Genomic DNA, 15,009 nt, shown 5'->3' with positions numbered 1-15,009 from the left:
AACGACTACCAGTTCCTGAATTTGTCGAATTCCCGACAAAAAAATAAATCACATTTATGGTAAAATCCGCATCGGAATCCGGTGAAAAATTAAACGTCTCACGGTTGATATTTTTTTTTTTGTCGAAACGAGAATCGTATCGATCCACATGGTTTCGTTGATACGTCGTCGGCCGTGAGTTAACAGCGAGGCCTCGAATGGCCTCTATTTCGATTATCGGCATGTTGTATTCGTGATGCATTAGCCCCAGAGAACGTAAAAACCTAGAATTCGATAATTGATCGTTTGAACGGCTATAATCCGCCGGGATCTTTTTCAACGCGTTAAAAAATATTCGCGAATACCGCGGAAACCGTATATCATAATCGTTATAAATATATTCGTTCCGGGTTTGCGGAACGAATTTTCACGTGGCCAGTCGATCGTCGATTGAGAAAGATCCTCGGAACAAGAAATTGATACGCGCAAAAATGAATTATTATTCTCTTCCCGTGAGTTTCATGAAATTCACCTTTGTCGATCGTTCTCGTTAATATTAATTGACGTTTTCCACCGTTTCGAATTATTTTCGTATCTGTCACGATTTTCATCAACGTTCTAGTTTCTCGTTTTCTGGTTCCACCGGTTTTAATAATACCTGAAAAAAAATGCGGTCTGTAAATTATGGAACGAACAGAGGTTGAAATTGTTGCGTGTGTCAAAACGAATGGGGAAAAAAGGAGAGAGAAAGAGAGAGAGAGAAACAACGTTACCTTCGGTTGAATTTTATTCTCCGTTGTTGACACGATAGCGACAAGCATGTTACATCTATATATATATTTCATGTATTAAATCACGATTTATAAACTTGGAAATGGATGAGTGGTAGAATTTAAAAAAATTTACGCAATAAAATATCTGATCTCTAGATTTTAGTTTTTTTTTTCTTTATTTTATGTAATTAAAATTATTTTAAATCATTATAATTCATTTTTATATTGTACTATTTTAATAAGATTATTAATTGATTAATAGTTTCATCGTGTTTCACTTCTTTAGTTTATTATACTTTTATTTTATTATCTTAACATTTTTGATTTATTTTACAAATTGAACTTTTATGTTTGCATGCATTTATGAAAGTGATAACGATTATTAATTATTATATAATAGGTATGCATATCCATCCACATTCAATTATATTAATTTTTATAAGTACAGTATATTCTACACATCTTTTAATGAATATATATGGACGATAAATTTTGATTCGTATCAAGATTTCTCCATTTTCTCGTATCCCAAGATAAATTTAAGGAGACGAGTAATTTATACAATATGTATGTCGGACAAAACGATGTCCATTTCACTGGTGGAAATTGAACAAATAAGAAGAGATGAAAATTTTCTCTCGAATTTTTCATATTGCCGGAACAGCTTCTTTGCTTCGTCCATGCATTTCGACCTCGCCCTTATCATCGCATTCTTGTTCGTTCTTTCCATTCATTCCTATTGAACGGCATGGCGGCTAGCCATGCACGGAGAAAAGGGCTAGGAAATCGAGGATCGAAACGAACGATTTCAATAAACTCGGCATTTTAACACATCAAATGTTGCGAATTGAATAATGGACTCTTTCAGGCGCGAAATTTTTTTAAAAAACGATGTCCTTTTTTATATTCGTGATAAAAATATCATAGGGAAAAGCGAATATTATCGAGAAGAATGAACGTTACGTTTCCATAATTTCGCGTTGAAGACGTGGAATATTTATAATGTTCTTTCAAATTTTATGGAATACAGTTACGTTTCATCCCGTGGTGGGGGAATGAGCTCGTGTAGAGTGAAATTATTACTCGAGAGTTTATTCTCGACTGTCTCGTGATGCGTGCAATCTTGAGGACCAAGACTAGTTAGCCGAACTGTCAAAACAACTTGCATACGTATAAAACATTGTTAAGTCAGTTGACTTGTCGCTAAACGAAACGCGTTTACTATAGAATTTTCGTCTCTTGTGTAATCTGGAGCAAGATATGTAAATTCTATTTAAACTTTGTTATCATCATTCTTTTTCCGATTCCGTCTTCAATATTAAAGATATGATTATTTTCTCCCTTTTCTTTATTATACCTCGTTGAATATTTCTACGCAATTTGCTGCTGACAATTAATGAGATTAATTCTTCTTTTATATTTCTTTTTCTGTGAAGATTATTTCCTTTTTCTTAAAATAATAATTTTATAAAATTTAATATTCTTATATTTAATATTCACAATATTCACAATGTCAAGTGAAAATTGATGAATTCTTTCGTCAAGAAAGAACAAAATTTTCAATGGCTTAAATCGTAATTCCAAACGATGGTTGAACACCTACCTAACATAAGCTGGATTTAGGGTATACAATAGTCGATAATTAGCTCAGTCAAGCCATCATCCCGGTGGTTCCAGAGAAGCTTAAACGCACAACAGGCTGCTTAAATCTTGCATGGTATTCGTGTTGTCGAGCCATCCATCGATAACTAAACGTTGGCTCCACAAGGGGCGAAAAGTTTACGTAACATCGTAAACTAAATCCTTTCGAGTGATCAACACGAAGGAATCCTCCGGAGAGATACTTTAAACAGATTTGATCAGCTTTAACACCTACTGTCTCTCTGTCTTTTATATCTTCTTGTTCCATCGATCTTCTTTCTTTCGTCTTATCATTTTTCATTTTTCCATCACATTATACGTTAGATGTTAGAATCGTCAATCAATCCTGAATATTGCAAAATTGCGCCACCTTTCTCATTCGAAGAATTTTCCAAGTTAATCTTGTGACTAATAAATAATAATTATTGATCTTCGATTTTTGATTCTAATGGTATTCTGAATTTTTCTTTCCAATAATTCTAGGAATTCTTTGAACTCTAAAATTCTAAAATGATATGATATTGAGGCGTGCAAACGATAATGAAGGATATTCATTATCTAATTCGTTGAATTTTTCAGTAAATCTTAAATCTTTGTAACTGTATAACAAACTTTTCTATTATTTTTCTTTTTAGTATCTGCAATTCTATATATTTAATTATGATTTACTTTATAATTAAAAGATATTTCTTTTAACTGTTACTGCTTTTAACAGTACACGTTCGAGGGAAAAAGGAAAATTAAAACGGATTTCTGAACTTTACTCGATCGACTAACTCGTCAAAAACAATGGCCGAGTTTTGAGAGCGGCTTTATCCACTAAACGAAACACGTTTCACTGTTTCGAAAGTAAGTTCCCGCAAACTGGTGAACTCTCTTGAACAATTCGATTCGAAGAGCATCGCATAATCATCGTGCGTTACGTGTCGAGTAATTCAATGGAAAGTTTTGGTCGAATTGGACAGACACTGCTTTTAAAACTCAATTAAGATTCTATTCTTTCCTTTTATATTATTGAAGTTGCCCGGTTTCATTTCACTCACTGATTTTAAATTCTTATTATACGCCACGGAATATATTTCGTGAAGTTAGAAAACGATGTAATGAAAGGATTGAATATTTCCGAGCAATTAAAATCTACGATTCAGATTGTTATTACGTATGAAATAATTAATTTTGCAATTTATTAAGAATAATTGTAATAATAATTATAATCTTGTTTCTCGAAATGAATCGAAAAAGTTAAATGAATTTATTTTAAAAATTTAGCAAGACTTCACTCGCCCCATCCACTACATCCCAATAATTCCAACTTTCTAATCTCAATAATCACATTATTATCAATAAATGTCCAAATGACAAAAATATTTCATTGAACTGAACTCTCCTGATCTTTCTCTTCCTTTTTCCGTCGCAATAAAATATATATATCAGAAATACTTGTAACCTGGGTCATTTATTCGCGCATGATATATCCAGATTTCGCAATCCAGTAGCGCGGCCGCACAGGTCATATTTCAGTGTCTTCCCACTGCTCGTTGTCGACAGAAATATTTGGCAGCGCAGCAACCTGCAATGGATGCCAGATATGCGTGGTTTAATCCAACCCAGAGTCGTTTCGTTCATCGATTTCGTTCCGATGCTACGCGTTCTGTTACAACTAACTGTGCCCAGACAAATCGTTGCATCGATGCACAATAATCTGGAAGCTTTGGTCGAATCCTCAAATTCGGATCAAATCGAACGAATGTATGTTCGTGTCAGGAATACCTTTGCGATTATCATACGGGGAATTATATTTCATGGAAGTAAAGCTCGAAGAAAAGAAATTTGAATAAATCTCATATTAAAAATATCTGATCCAATCAGATTTGAATTATAAGAAAAAGGAAATTTGCAACAATGGTTAGAATAATTAGAAATTTAAATAAGCTCAAATTTAGAAATATAAATTAATCAAATTTGAATCCTTATATTACTCAATATTACTATCATAGGAATTTAGATTTGTTCGATTTTTACAAAAATATCGAGTTTTTAGAATAATATATTCTATTTCTTTCGAAATATCGAAATTTCGTTTGACCTGTAAAATTAATATCCCTGTTACGTTACGTTACTTATTTACGAATTGAAAAATTCAAGTTCTTACCCAAATTTTCAAATTTTCAAATTTTCATGATATTTTTTTGCTCCGGTTTCCCATGCTATTCTATTTTTCTTTCAATTTTTCATAGAATTACTGCATCACCATATAATATTCCGAACCAGTTCTCTTTATAACTACATATGCACGTATGTATGTTTGAAATAGCGAAACAGAACGATTGCCGCGTGAAATTTACAAGTGTATATTTTTCGAGCGTAGAGAGAGTATATAGACAGATACGGAATTCCAGCGTGACTTGCTCGAAACAGTTTCTCGTTTAATGTACGAGCTTGTTTGACAGAAATATCTGGAAAAATCAATCGATTCCCTATGAAGATCAATAATATCGAATATCTATAATAATCCGACATCACAAGAATTTGCTCGTCGAACATAAATTTTAGACAAGAAACACAAGAATCTATTTATTCATTCCAAGAATCTATTTATTAATACCACTTATATTGTATAATTTTCATTATTTTCGATTTTATTATATATTTAATTATAAATATATATATACATTTACGATGACTTAATTTTGTTAAAAGCTTATAATAAATAATTCTTTGCAATGACACTTTCGAAATGATATTATTCGTGCAGTGACTTAATAATACTCTTAAACATACTTTTGCCAAAAAATAAGACGAGTATTCATATGAATTTTTAATATTGTTCAATATTTAAAATTATAATTTTATTTTCCGCCATATATTCTATCTTCTATGCAACATCGTCTTCGAGTCTGTCGAACCAATCTAATAGATTTCAATTTGCATTTGCGAAACGTTACTCGAAGAAAACCAGCGAGCGAAATAAACGTTGGAATACCAACAACCGAATTGCTTTCTAAAGAATTTTTTTCTAAAGTTTATTGCCATCGACGCGAGCTTTTCTATTTTATAAATGGCTGACACCGAAAGCATATCGAAAGCATCATGAACACGTGCGCAGAATCGTGCACAGGGTAGAACACGTTGCGTCGTTCTTTGAGATCGAACATGGGTGTAGATCAAGGGAATTCAAAGTAGGGCCAGGTGGAAAGAACAAGTTGGGGGAGAGGGAAAGGGATAAAGAGGGAGGAGGGATCGCGAGAGTTAAAGGAAAACAAAGGGGGAAAGAATGGCGAATGGAACAATGAGAAGTAGTTAAATAAAGAAACAGAAACGAAGAAATTCAAAAAGGAGCTACTGGATAAGAGATGTAGAAGTGCGATGGAAAAACAAGCGGAGAAAACAGAGAGGGTTGGCTGGAGGAGAACAAAAAAAAAAGAAAAGAAAAAAAAAGAAAAACTAGGAGACAAAGGAGGAAATAAATACGAGAGGTATCTCTGAAACGCTAGGATAGTTCAGATTTGAGAATGAGAACTTTGGTTGTTCCTGAAGATAAGAGATTTTTCTGTGCTACTCTTTAGATATAGAGAGAAGCCATTTCTATTTTTATCTTCGTAGAAATAATTCAAATAATAAATGGCAGAGCTATATATTTACACTGTATTTCATAAATAATATTATTACTTTTTTCAATAGTTATTCTAAATCAAATAAAGAAAAAAATAATATAGTAAAAATAATTTAAATAACAATTTATATTTTATATTGTTATTCTTTTAATAATAATTATTACAATATAATTTTATATTATACCTTATTAGATTAATTAAATTAGAAGACCCTGGTATTCACTTTGCTATACGGATACATAGAGTCATGCTAATAGAAACTGATGCAGGCTACTTTAAGGTCTCCATCAGCACGATGTATCTCTAATTAACATTTACGTATTCAATTCACAGCAACAATGAAGTTTGAAATATATTGTATCGAACGATAACACTTTGAGCAATTTCTTTCCCTGTACACAGACGACTATTCGGATTTGAGAAAATTAATTTGATTTTTATTAATAATTCTCTAGAAAGGATTCTCTAGAAAGAAAGAAAGAAATTCAACGAACGCCCTTTATCTGCATCTTCTTATAAAATTAAAAAAAAAAAGATCCCAAAAAGAATAGAATCCTAAGAATAATCGAAAACAAAGGGGAGGGAAAGAAAGTAAGAGGTGACAAAGTAAAGGGCATTCAGAATGCACTCGTCGCGAGCTATTCGCTATATCCGGTCACGCACCGGCGCGTGACTTCTTTTCATCAGCTCACAAAGGAGTCCGGTATCGAGCAAGAGCACCCTGTACGCGTTTGTTCCATGAACACCGTAACAACGACTTCACCACCACGCGATCATTCGCTCCGGGAACTGGTGGCCTCGATCTCGAGTCTATATACCTAGACTCAACGTCACTGGCGGTCGATCAACCCATAAATCTGTCCAGTTCCGTTCCAACTTCGGAAGAATATATATTGTGATCGTTATTGGCTGATTATTCACGGCAGATTCTGAATTTTAAATTCGATCCACCCTAAAATCTTCTCCAACTTTCGTCGCCTTTGAAGGAGCGAACGATTTTTTTTTTTTGGTGGATTTTTTAGATTGCTTAAGTGAAATTTAATAAGCAGTAGTTGTGATAACTATTATTTTACGAAGAAAATATGGTAATTTCAATTAATCTTGATCAAACATCGGTTAATAAGTACACTTTTCTACCATCGCCGAATCAAGGGTTGATAAATCGAATTGCGACAGTAAAATTGAATCTTCCTTGTAACAAGACTGAATAAAATTTATTACTGTCGGAGTCATCAGTTTGTAACGAGCTTCGACCGATGGAATCATAAAATTGTTCCTCTTCCGTTTCATTTTGAGTTTCCCTATTCCATTACAATGAATCTATTACCGAGATCCTTGGCAGAGAAAAAATCGATCGCTGAATAATTGATCGACCAAATTTTGGAAGTACAATTTATTCTAATGGTTTTTCGATAACGACTCGAAACGAATTCTGCACAAACTATCGCAAATTCTGATTTTATCACAAATGGATATCAATTATTATTAAAATAATTTCAAAGACTCGTCTCTCACATCGTATTAAAGAATTAACATCGATTGTACACAGGAATCTTAATTCGCAATCAAGCAAGATTGCATCGACTCGTAATTTCACGGAATTGCGGGGGAAGCTTACAATTAGTTAACCGACAATCGTAATTTAGATCGATGCTCGGGCAGTTATGGAAACCGACATTCCTGAAATTCATTACCAGACAACCGGAGATAGTCATCCGTCTCTAATTAACTTTTCTCCACGAATGTCTTCTCTCGTACACGCCACAATTCTCATCTGATACCGCATCGTATTACATCCATTTCAGAGAATATTTCATTTTGTCACTGTTTAATATCAGAGACAGATACGCATCACGAAAGAAAGAATAAAAAAAAAAAATCAAATACATCAAAGGGGAGAAAAGTCCCTTTCGCAATTTTCGAGACGGAATAAAGTTCTGTCTCGAAACAAAGAATTTCCTATCCTAACTCTAATGTTAACAGACAACCCCCTGTCCAAGATCGTAACTTGCGTATCGAATAGGGGCGCTCTTCTTCAACGCGACGCTTCGATAATCCCAGCGTGTCACGGGTTTTATAGAGTCGTCGGCGGCATCGTCGATACTCTATAACCGAAACTAATTTCATCGGCTAGCTTTGGGAATCATTCGAGAACGGTAACACTTTTATCACGAAAGATGAAAGAACGTGAACTCGATGGAACGAAATACTGTCTCGCGGGGACAGGGTTTCACAGGTCAAGGGTTTCGAGCGCGTTGACGTTGCGCGTCCTTCTCGTTTTTTTCCAGTTCTCTCGACATCTTCTTTGAAAAGGTGTCGCGTTCAAGCGAGAATTCGCGCTTTGGAGAACTCTTTCTCTTTATCTCTCTCTCTCTCTCTCTTTCATCTTGTCTGCGTGTGATAGATCGTACCGTAAACTTTCGATTCATTTTTATACGGGATGGTTGTATGTGAAAACATGGAAGATCACGATTTCTAGATCGTCTTTCGTTCAAAATCAGGAGAAGAGATTGGGAAATTATTGCAAAAATTCGATAATCGTCGAGTAAAATGAGGAATAGAGAGCCTTTGCCGGGTTGATGGCTATTCGACTTGGCATTTAGAGAGCGGTGGTAATTGCTGAGAGCTGTGGTGAAGCTAACGAAGGAAGGGAATTCGAGATTTTGGATCCTGCAAGACCTATTAAATTGCCTGTTGCTCGAAATTGAACAATGCTATGGAGCGCAAAGCTATATAGATTCTGTATGCCGAGAGTAAAATTATATATGGAGGATAACAAGATTAATAGAGATTTAAGTCCTATCAAATAAATCTACTACGTTTGCTCTAGCGAATAAATGAACTAACGATGAATTACTATACGTATAGCCATCCGTCCACAACTAACAGCTAACTTCCAACCTTTTTTCGACAGAATGGGGAGGGTACGCGTGATTTGCACGATAATAAAACGCCACAGGATATCTGAATGTAAGCCGGGCGAGCGGACAATTCAAGAATCGGAAAATTATCGGCGCAAAAAAGGCCAAAGGATACAAAGGAATCTCATTTTCAGACGACTGAATGCCCTTTCTCCCCTCCCCTCTTCCTCTTTCGAAAGAAGAAATATCAAGGATGACGTATGGTCTTTTGCAACGCATAAAGGAGCATAAAGATATCGGTTATAAAGGAACGGGGAATCCTCCCTCGATACCGTTCCAATTCGGACTCTATCGAATAATATAGAAAAGGTAAACCCCTTATTTTATTCTCACGGTAACGATGGCCAACCCCCAACAGCGGGATATTCGAAAATCTCGGCGGAAGAAAACTCCCGTTCGAAAACGTCGAAACGTCCCTAGAATTTTGTAAGATATGTTGTTGCTCGGTTCCCTTTTCTCAAGCATAATTTCGACGCACATTTCGTACGGAATTTAAACGAAATTCCGGGGCTTAGCGAGCGAAGATTATCCAACAAAAATATGGCGAGTTTCAGCAAATAGTGGAGCGTGTTTAAAGCTTTAAGGCAGATTAAATTCTGTCACTCTCCGCCATCGTGAAAAATATTTTCCACGCATTTCTTTTTTTTCTTTTCTTTTCTTCTTTTTTTTTTTTTTTTTTAAACGTGGAAAAATTTGTTGGACGTTAAAGGATAGGAATTTAATGAATTATTCGTTCGAAAATTGTTTTGTTGATTACGTCTTTCGTATAACATGTTAACGATATATTGGAAATATATTCCAAAACATCATAATTCTCTGCTACCGAAATTATTTGCTATCGATGAATATTATCGGCAACTGCGCCGAGGCATTAATGCATCGATATAATAGATCTAGTAGAATTGGTCCCTAGCCAGACTCAGCAAATGTAATTTGCCAGTAGTTAAACACGCGTTATCGGTTCCTTCAATTTCCAATCGGCGATTCAATTGGCTTACGTAAAATTTCGTTATTCGAATCGATTAAATTATCGAGAAAATGACAGAGAGGATAAAAATAACCATTTCGATTGTTCCTCCTGTAATAATATCGCTTGATCTCCAATTCATCTCTCTTATATTCTTCGAAAATCATCACTTCACCGCGCACACGAGAATTTCAAATGATCGACTGTCGAAATTCTCGATCAGTCAAGAATCAAGTATATATATATATATATATACGCACGTTCATCGCCTGGAGGCCACGAAGAAGTACGTGCCACGAAGCATCAATTCGTTTCAACCGGAAGTATCCGTTTCCATCCGTTGGAAAGAGCTTTGCGTGATTCACCTACGATCGCGCCAACTTGCACCGAATGACGAAAGGACGTTTTGGCGTCGAGGAATAAAATTGCTCTGCGTCACCGCGGAACGCGAGTATTCGATCATCATCGACGTCTTTTCACGAAGTCCTCTCTGAATTCACAGAGCGAGAGATTTTATTGCGAGACGATCCTCGCTCAACGACGAGCTTCCAATTGAGCGCCATCTTTGAGCTAGGACTACAAAAAAAAACCAATCGTTATCGAGGAGGGGATATAGGAGATACGCGCACAGATGAGATTTTTTTTATAAGCTTTGGAGGAAGCTTAAGCGCATCTCGAGCAATATTTAGAGCTTTCGTTGAATGTTCTTATAAAATATCTCTCTTATCCTTGTTGTGCTATCTCTTAGGATTTTTCAGCATTGTATATAAGATATATGTGTGTAGACATTTATAGAAGGTTTCATTTTGAAAGAGACAAACGTTTATCCAATTTATAACGTGTTACATAAACTCGAATTTCATGGTGGAATTTGTAAAAACGTTGACAAAGAAGAAATTCGCTCCGTTCCGGTTTGACTGTGTATTTTAAAAATCGTTCTATTCTCGTCTCTGAAAATTCCATTTTCACCGATCAAACAGTTCGATATCAAAATACCAAAATCCCCTTTCCTCGATCTCATACATGTAACGTATATCCATTCTCTTTCTCTCTCTCGATAAGAAACCGTAGCGAGCAGGTTGTCGCGATGAAAAATGTAACTGTACATACCGAGGTCAAACTATCAAGTAATTGAAAGTTCAGGTATTCCCATGTTTCGTGTATACTTTGCAATCGTTCGAGTCGATCGATAAAACTTGGAATTGGCCATCGAGTGGAATTCTCGTCTCGTATTCCCGGCGTGGAATCGAATCTTCCACAAGAGAACAATTCGATAATATATCGTGGCGAGGATCGATCAACCTTTGCCACGTTTCGAAACGTTTCCACGTTTCCGCCACGCTTACTTACACGCCAACTCGAAAGCCTCTCTATGGTCCATCGAATTTCCAACAAGGGGCCACCGATTGGAAGGGTCGAATCGAGAGAAACGAAAATTATTGGCAACGTTCAACTGCTGCGGCAACTCGTCGCGCCTGTTAAACTTCTATAAGCTCCCTAGATAGGGCTCCTAGAGCCGGTGGATATGCTGGACCGTTTTGCGAACCAACGAATGTGATCGGGTAAGCGTCAATACGCGAGTAGTTACGGCCAAACTGTCATCACCCGTAAACACTATAACGTGAATAGATGGAGAATTACCGAAATTGGACGAGCGTACGTACATCGAGAACCAATTTGAAGAATCTCGAACGAAAAAATAGAAATAAATATATATCTGTCCTGGTAATTTATCTTGAAATTCCATTAAATCCTATTAAAGGCAACGCTCTGGAATATTCTAAAAATTTGCTTTACGAATATTTTTCGAAATACCCCTCCGATATTCCACTCGATATCGTTGAGAGATAGTTTCGTTTCGTAAGGAAACTCTTATTGTTCTCCGCCTCTATCTCGTTGATTATTTTCGGCCTGAGATACGGGAGCGGTTCCGCTTGAGAGAAAGCACGCGTGATTCCGTATATAGCCGGGGCAGAGCAAGACGAATTGAAAAGGCACTTGTGCGTCGAGTTCGTTTATTCGAAGATGAGACCGAGTCTCGAGTCTTCGGCAAACGTAGCGCGCGTCTGTTTGAAGTCCCGAGATCGGGAAGGGAACTCTTCTGATGCATCGAAATGAAGCCACCGCGAAACTTTCGCATAAGATAAATTTAGAGGCGAAAACTCTTGTCTGAAAACAATACTTCACCCTCGAAAACTTCGATTCAAAAGTAGCCTCCCGATACGCACGAGACTTAATTGCAAGCTAATCGATCAATTATCGAAGAGTACAATATATATGTATTCTTGATATTGAAAATAATTATTCCATTTAATTATTCCATTTTATAATGCAAGTTTGTAAAAATAGGTTAGATCTTTTTATCTAAATTATTCAACACGCCTTCGAGTATCTTTCTTGTACAAACAATAATACGGGCGCGTATTAAAATCTTAAATGGTTTATACGAATTACTGTCTCTTGTACTTTATTGCCCACTAAGCTCTTTGTATTGTAATAGGTTGCAACGTACGAGGATGACAAAGGATCATGGCACGTTTCACGAATGTCACGGAATGCATAAACGATGTCGTCATGATAGCTACGAGTGACCCGGCGCGTGTAGCTAATATTTCATCGGTAATTTCAGTTTGTAAATTCCTCCTCGATCCGGGGAGCGCAAAAATGATTTTATATCCGGTAAATTGGAAAAATAGCCGGGCGTGTTTTATTCAGCCTCGTATTTTCTTTCAATTTGCACGCGTGGATAATCGTGATTCAAATATATCGTTGCGTTCGTTCCGTTCGTATAAATATAATACAAATATATTGTAATATACACAGAGAATCGTGGCATCTCTTCGATACTTTTCTAGCGTGAAACCGTCACGCTACGTCAAACGAGTATTCCAAAGTTTGACGTTTTCCTCTCGATCGACATCCAGAAAGTGGTATTTCGTTTACATTTTCTTTCCACGCGATAAATCGATCCGAGTTTCTTTTATTCTTCAGACAATTCCATTTTATCCGCTCTTTCTTTCTCTCGGTTTTTACACTCGTCTTCCTTTGCGTTTAAAAAGGTTTCATTTCTGATGCAATTCGCGATTAATTAAGCAATAAAAAGAAAGGGAGGAACTCGAAATAGAGAATTTATAACAGCGAAACTGCGTAAAAAAATAAAATGGTAAAGACAATTTTTCGGTTTTATAATAGGAACATATATAATATACCTTGAGATGATCTTGATGTAAAAATCGATCAATCTTATTTAACTTTAAAGTGGATTGATATTAAAACGAATAGCTTCGAGAATGAATATCGATGCATAATTTTCCGAAAGATAAACTTCGATCCCAGTAATATTCAGCAATGAAATAAACTCGTCGTTGATTTCAAAATTAGAAAAGTTTATTTTCAATTTTATTCATCTCGCGATATAGCAGCAGCAGCAGCAGCAGAAAAGAAAATCTTGACGAGGTTTATTGACGCGTGAGCAACGAGTACAATATCTATTATCGAGTTTGACGTTCTCTGACGCGAAGCTGAACAAACAGTCGGTGCAAACGAGGACGATAGGGGTAATAGTGTATATTTAATAAAGGGTGCAACGTGCACGAATAGGCCGCATCGAGGAAAAGTGGCGCGGGATGTTAAACACACCTGCGCATCGAAAGTTCACCATGAATAATTCTGTTTGGCTCGTTTAACGCGGTTGCAATACGCGTACCGGCGGAACTTCCATCAACTTCCGTTCAACGATAATTGACTTTGCGTCTCGCCGGTACTATTTATTTGCCCGCCTTCCAAGCCTGGCCCAACTGTACCACTCTCTGGACCAAATGATCGAATCGAACGTCGAACGGCTGGACGCGCCTGGAAACGCGACGAAGACAGAGGAAAACAAGAAGTTTAAATTGCCAGTCCAGGGATCGAGTTAAGGCTTAATTCTTGAATTGGAAATTAAATCATGGAGAGATTTGTTCGACTCGAATTTATCTGGCCACCCACATGTACGTGTATGTACGACTATCGCATGAGTTCAATATTGGAATATTTGGAATATTTGGAATTGATAGAGGGAGGGGAGGGCGGATCGTGATCAGAAAGAGGACATCGTAAATTAGGGGCGTATTGAATTTCTCCTTGTTTCCAAGTTGTAATTGATTTATCTGGAGCGTAGAAAGCGTGGACCGTAGAACCGTAGAGAGGGTTCTAACGTTGTAGATATTTGGTCTATCGATTTCCAAACTGTACAACAACAGGGCTTTTCGAAATCTATTATTTTATGCATGTTTAATCCGCTATTAGAACGATGGTTGCGGTTGTCGGGAGAAAGGATATTGATTATGTTAATTACGAATTTTGAATTTGTTAAATGATGCAGTTTTGAACATGAATATTCATGTGTGTACCGTATACGATGCTTTAACAGCGTTTGTTTTGAAATAAAATGTACAGAGTTTACCGGAAGTACTTATCGTTTTCTTATTGAAAGAACATGTAGAGATGTTTTTAGATCGTGTGGTTATTGCAGGGTGGTCCAGACTTCCCGGTGAACCAGACTCTGTCGAACATTTATGGCCGTAAGTCGGCCAGTCCAGAGGCTCCAGACCACGTAGACGAAACTCAGGTTCGTAAGATTGTAAATAATGTCGTGTCACGATTAATTTTCCATCTGTTCTTGTTCTTAATTTGTAACTTGAAAGAATGACGTTGCTCAAAAAACGTTGTCGAAGGATACTAACTAATAAGTTTTAACAATTATACCACTTGTGTTCCCAATTAATTTCAAAAATTTAAAAAAGATATATTTTTAAAAAATTAAACTGTATGAAAAGTAAATTTTTTTTTAATATATTCAACGATATCTTAATTTAATCGATTGTGAATCGAATCATCGAGACTCGGTTGGCAATAAGGAAATCTCAAGTTTCTTCTCTTGCGCTATAACTGCAACGTTTCCTATTTTATCGACGTGTTTCTCCCATGTAATTCCTCCGCAACATTAGCTGCAAAATGCTAGTCGATCAATTAGTGACTGTCGATATTTTCTTATTAATCTACTCTTCTATTCTCGTTTTTACATAAGAAAAATGTTTAAACTCGCGAAATCAAATAGTTAATCAAAAGTATTC

General features: G+C 36.2%; 1 protein-coding gene and 1 long non-coding RNA gene across 17 annotated transcripts in view; one reads left to right on the top strand and one right to left on the bottom strand.

The window, feature by feature from the left end:
* LOC107995510 (disks large homolog 4) overlaps nucleotides 1-15,009 on the top strand; it is a 394,817-nt gene that overhangs the window by 174,344 nt on the left and 205,464 nt on the right. For 14 of the 15 annotated variants that reach the window (XM_062082707.1, XM_062082704.1, XM_017053064.3 and 11 more), the window contains exon 4: nucleotides 14,409-14,504. The exons of the other annotated variant lie outside the window; for it this stretch is intronic. In XM_062082707.1, the coding sequence (XP_061938691.1) occupies nucleotides 14,409-14,504 (96 nt within the window). The remainder of the gene's footprint in view (nucleotides 1-14,408; nucleotides 14,505-15,009) is intronic. 15 annotated transcript variants of the gene reach the window in all.
* Nucleotides 1-15,009, bottom strand: part of LOC107995515 (uncharacterized) — a 119,439-nt gene that overhangs the window by 24,496 nt on the left and 79,934 nt on the right. Inside the window, exon 5 of one of the 2 annotated variants that reach the window (XR_009832126.1) lies at nucleotides 512-637. The exons of the other annotated variant lie outside the window; for it this stretch is intronic. This is a non-coding gene — a long non-coding RNA (uncharacterized LOC107995515). The remainder of the gene's footprint in view (nucleotides 1-511; nucleotides 638-15,009) is intronic. 2 annotated transcript variants of the gene reach the window in all.

This window comes from Apis cerana, linkage group LG12, assembly GCF_029169275.1.
Source record: "Apis cerana isolate GH-2021 linkage group LG12, AcerK_1.0, whole genome shotgun sequence".
In the NCBI taxonomy this organism is placed as follows: Eukaryota; Metazoa; Arthropoda; class Insecta; order Hymenoptera; family Apidae; genus Apis; species Apis cerana.
The sequence above is the reverse complement of the archived record's forward strand: the minus strand, read 5'-3'. Positions and strand labels throughout refer to the sequence as shown.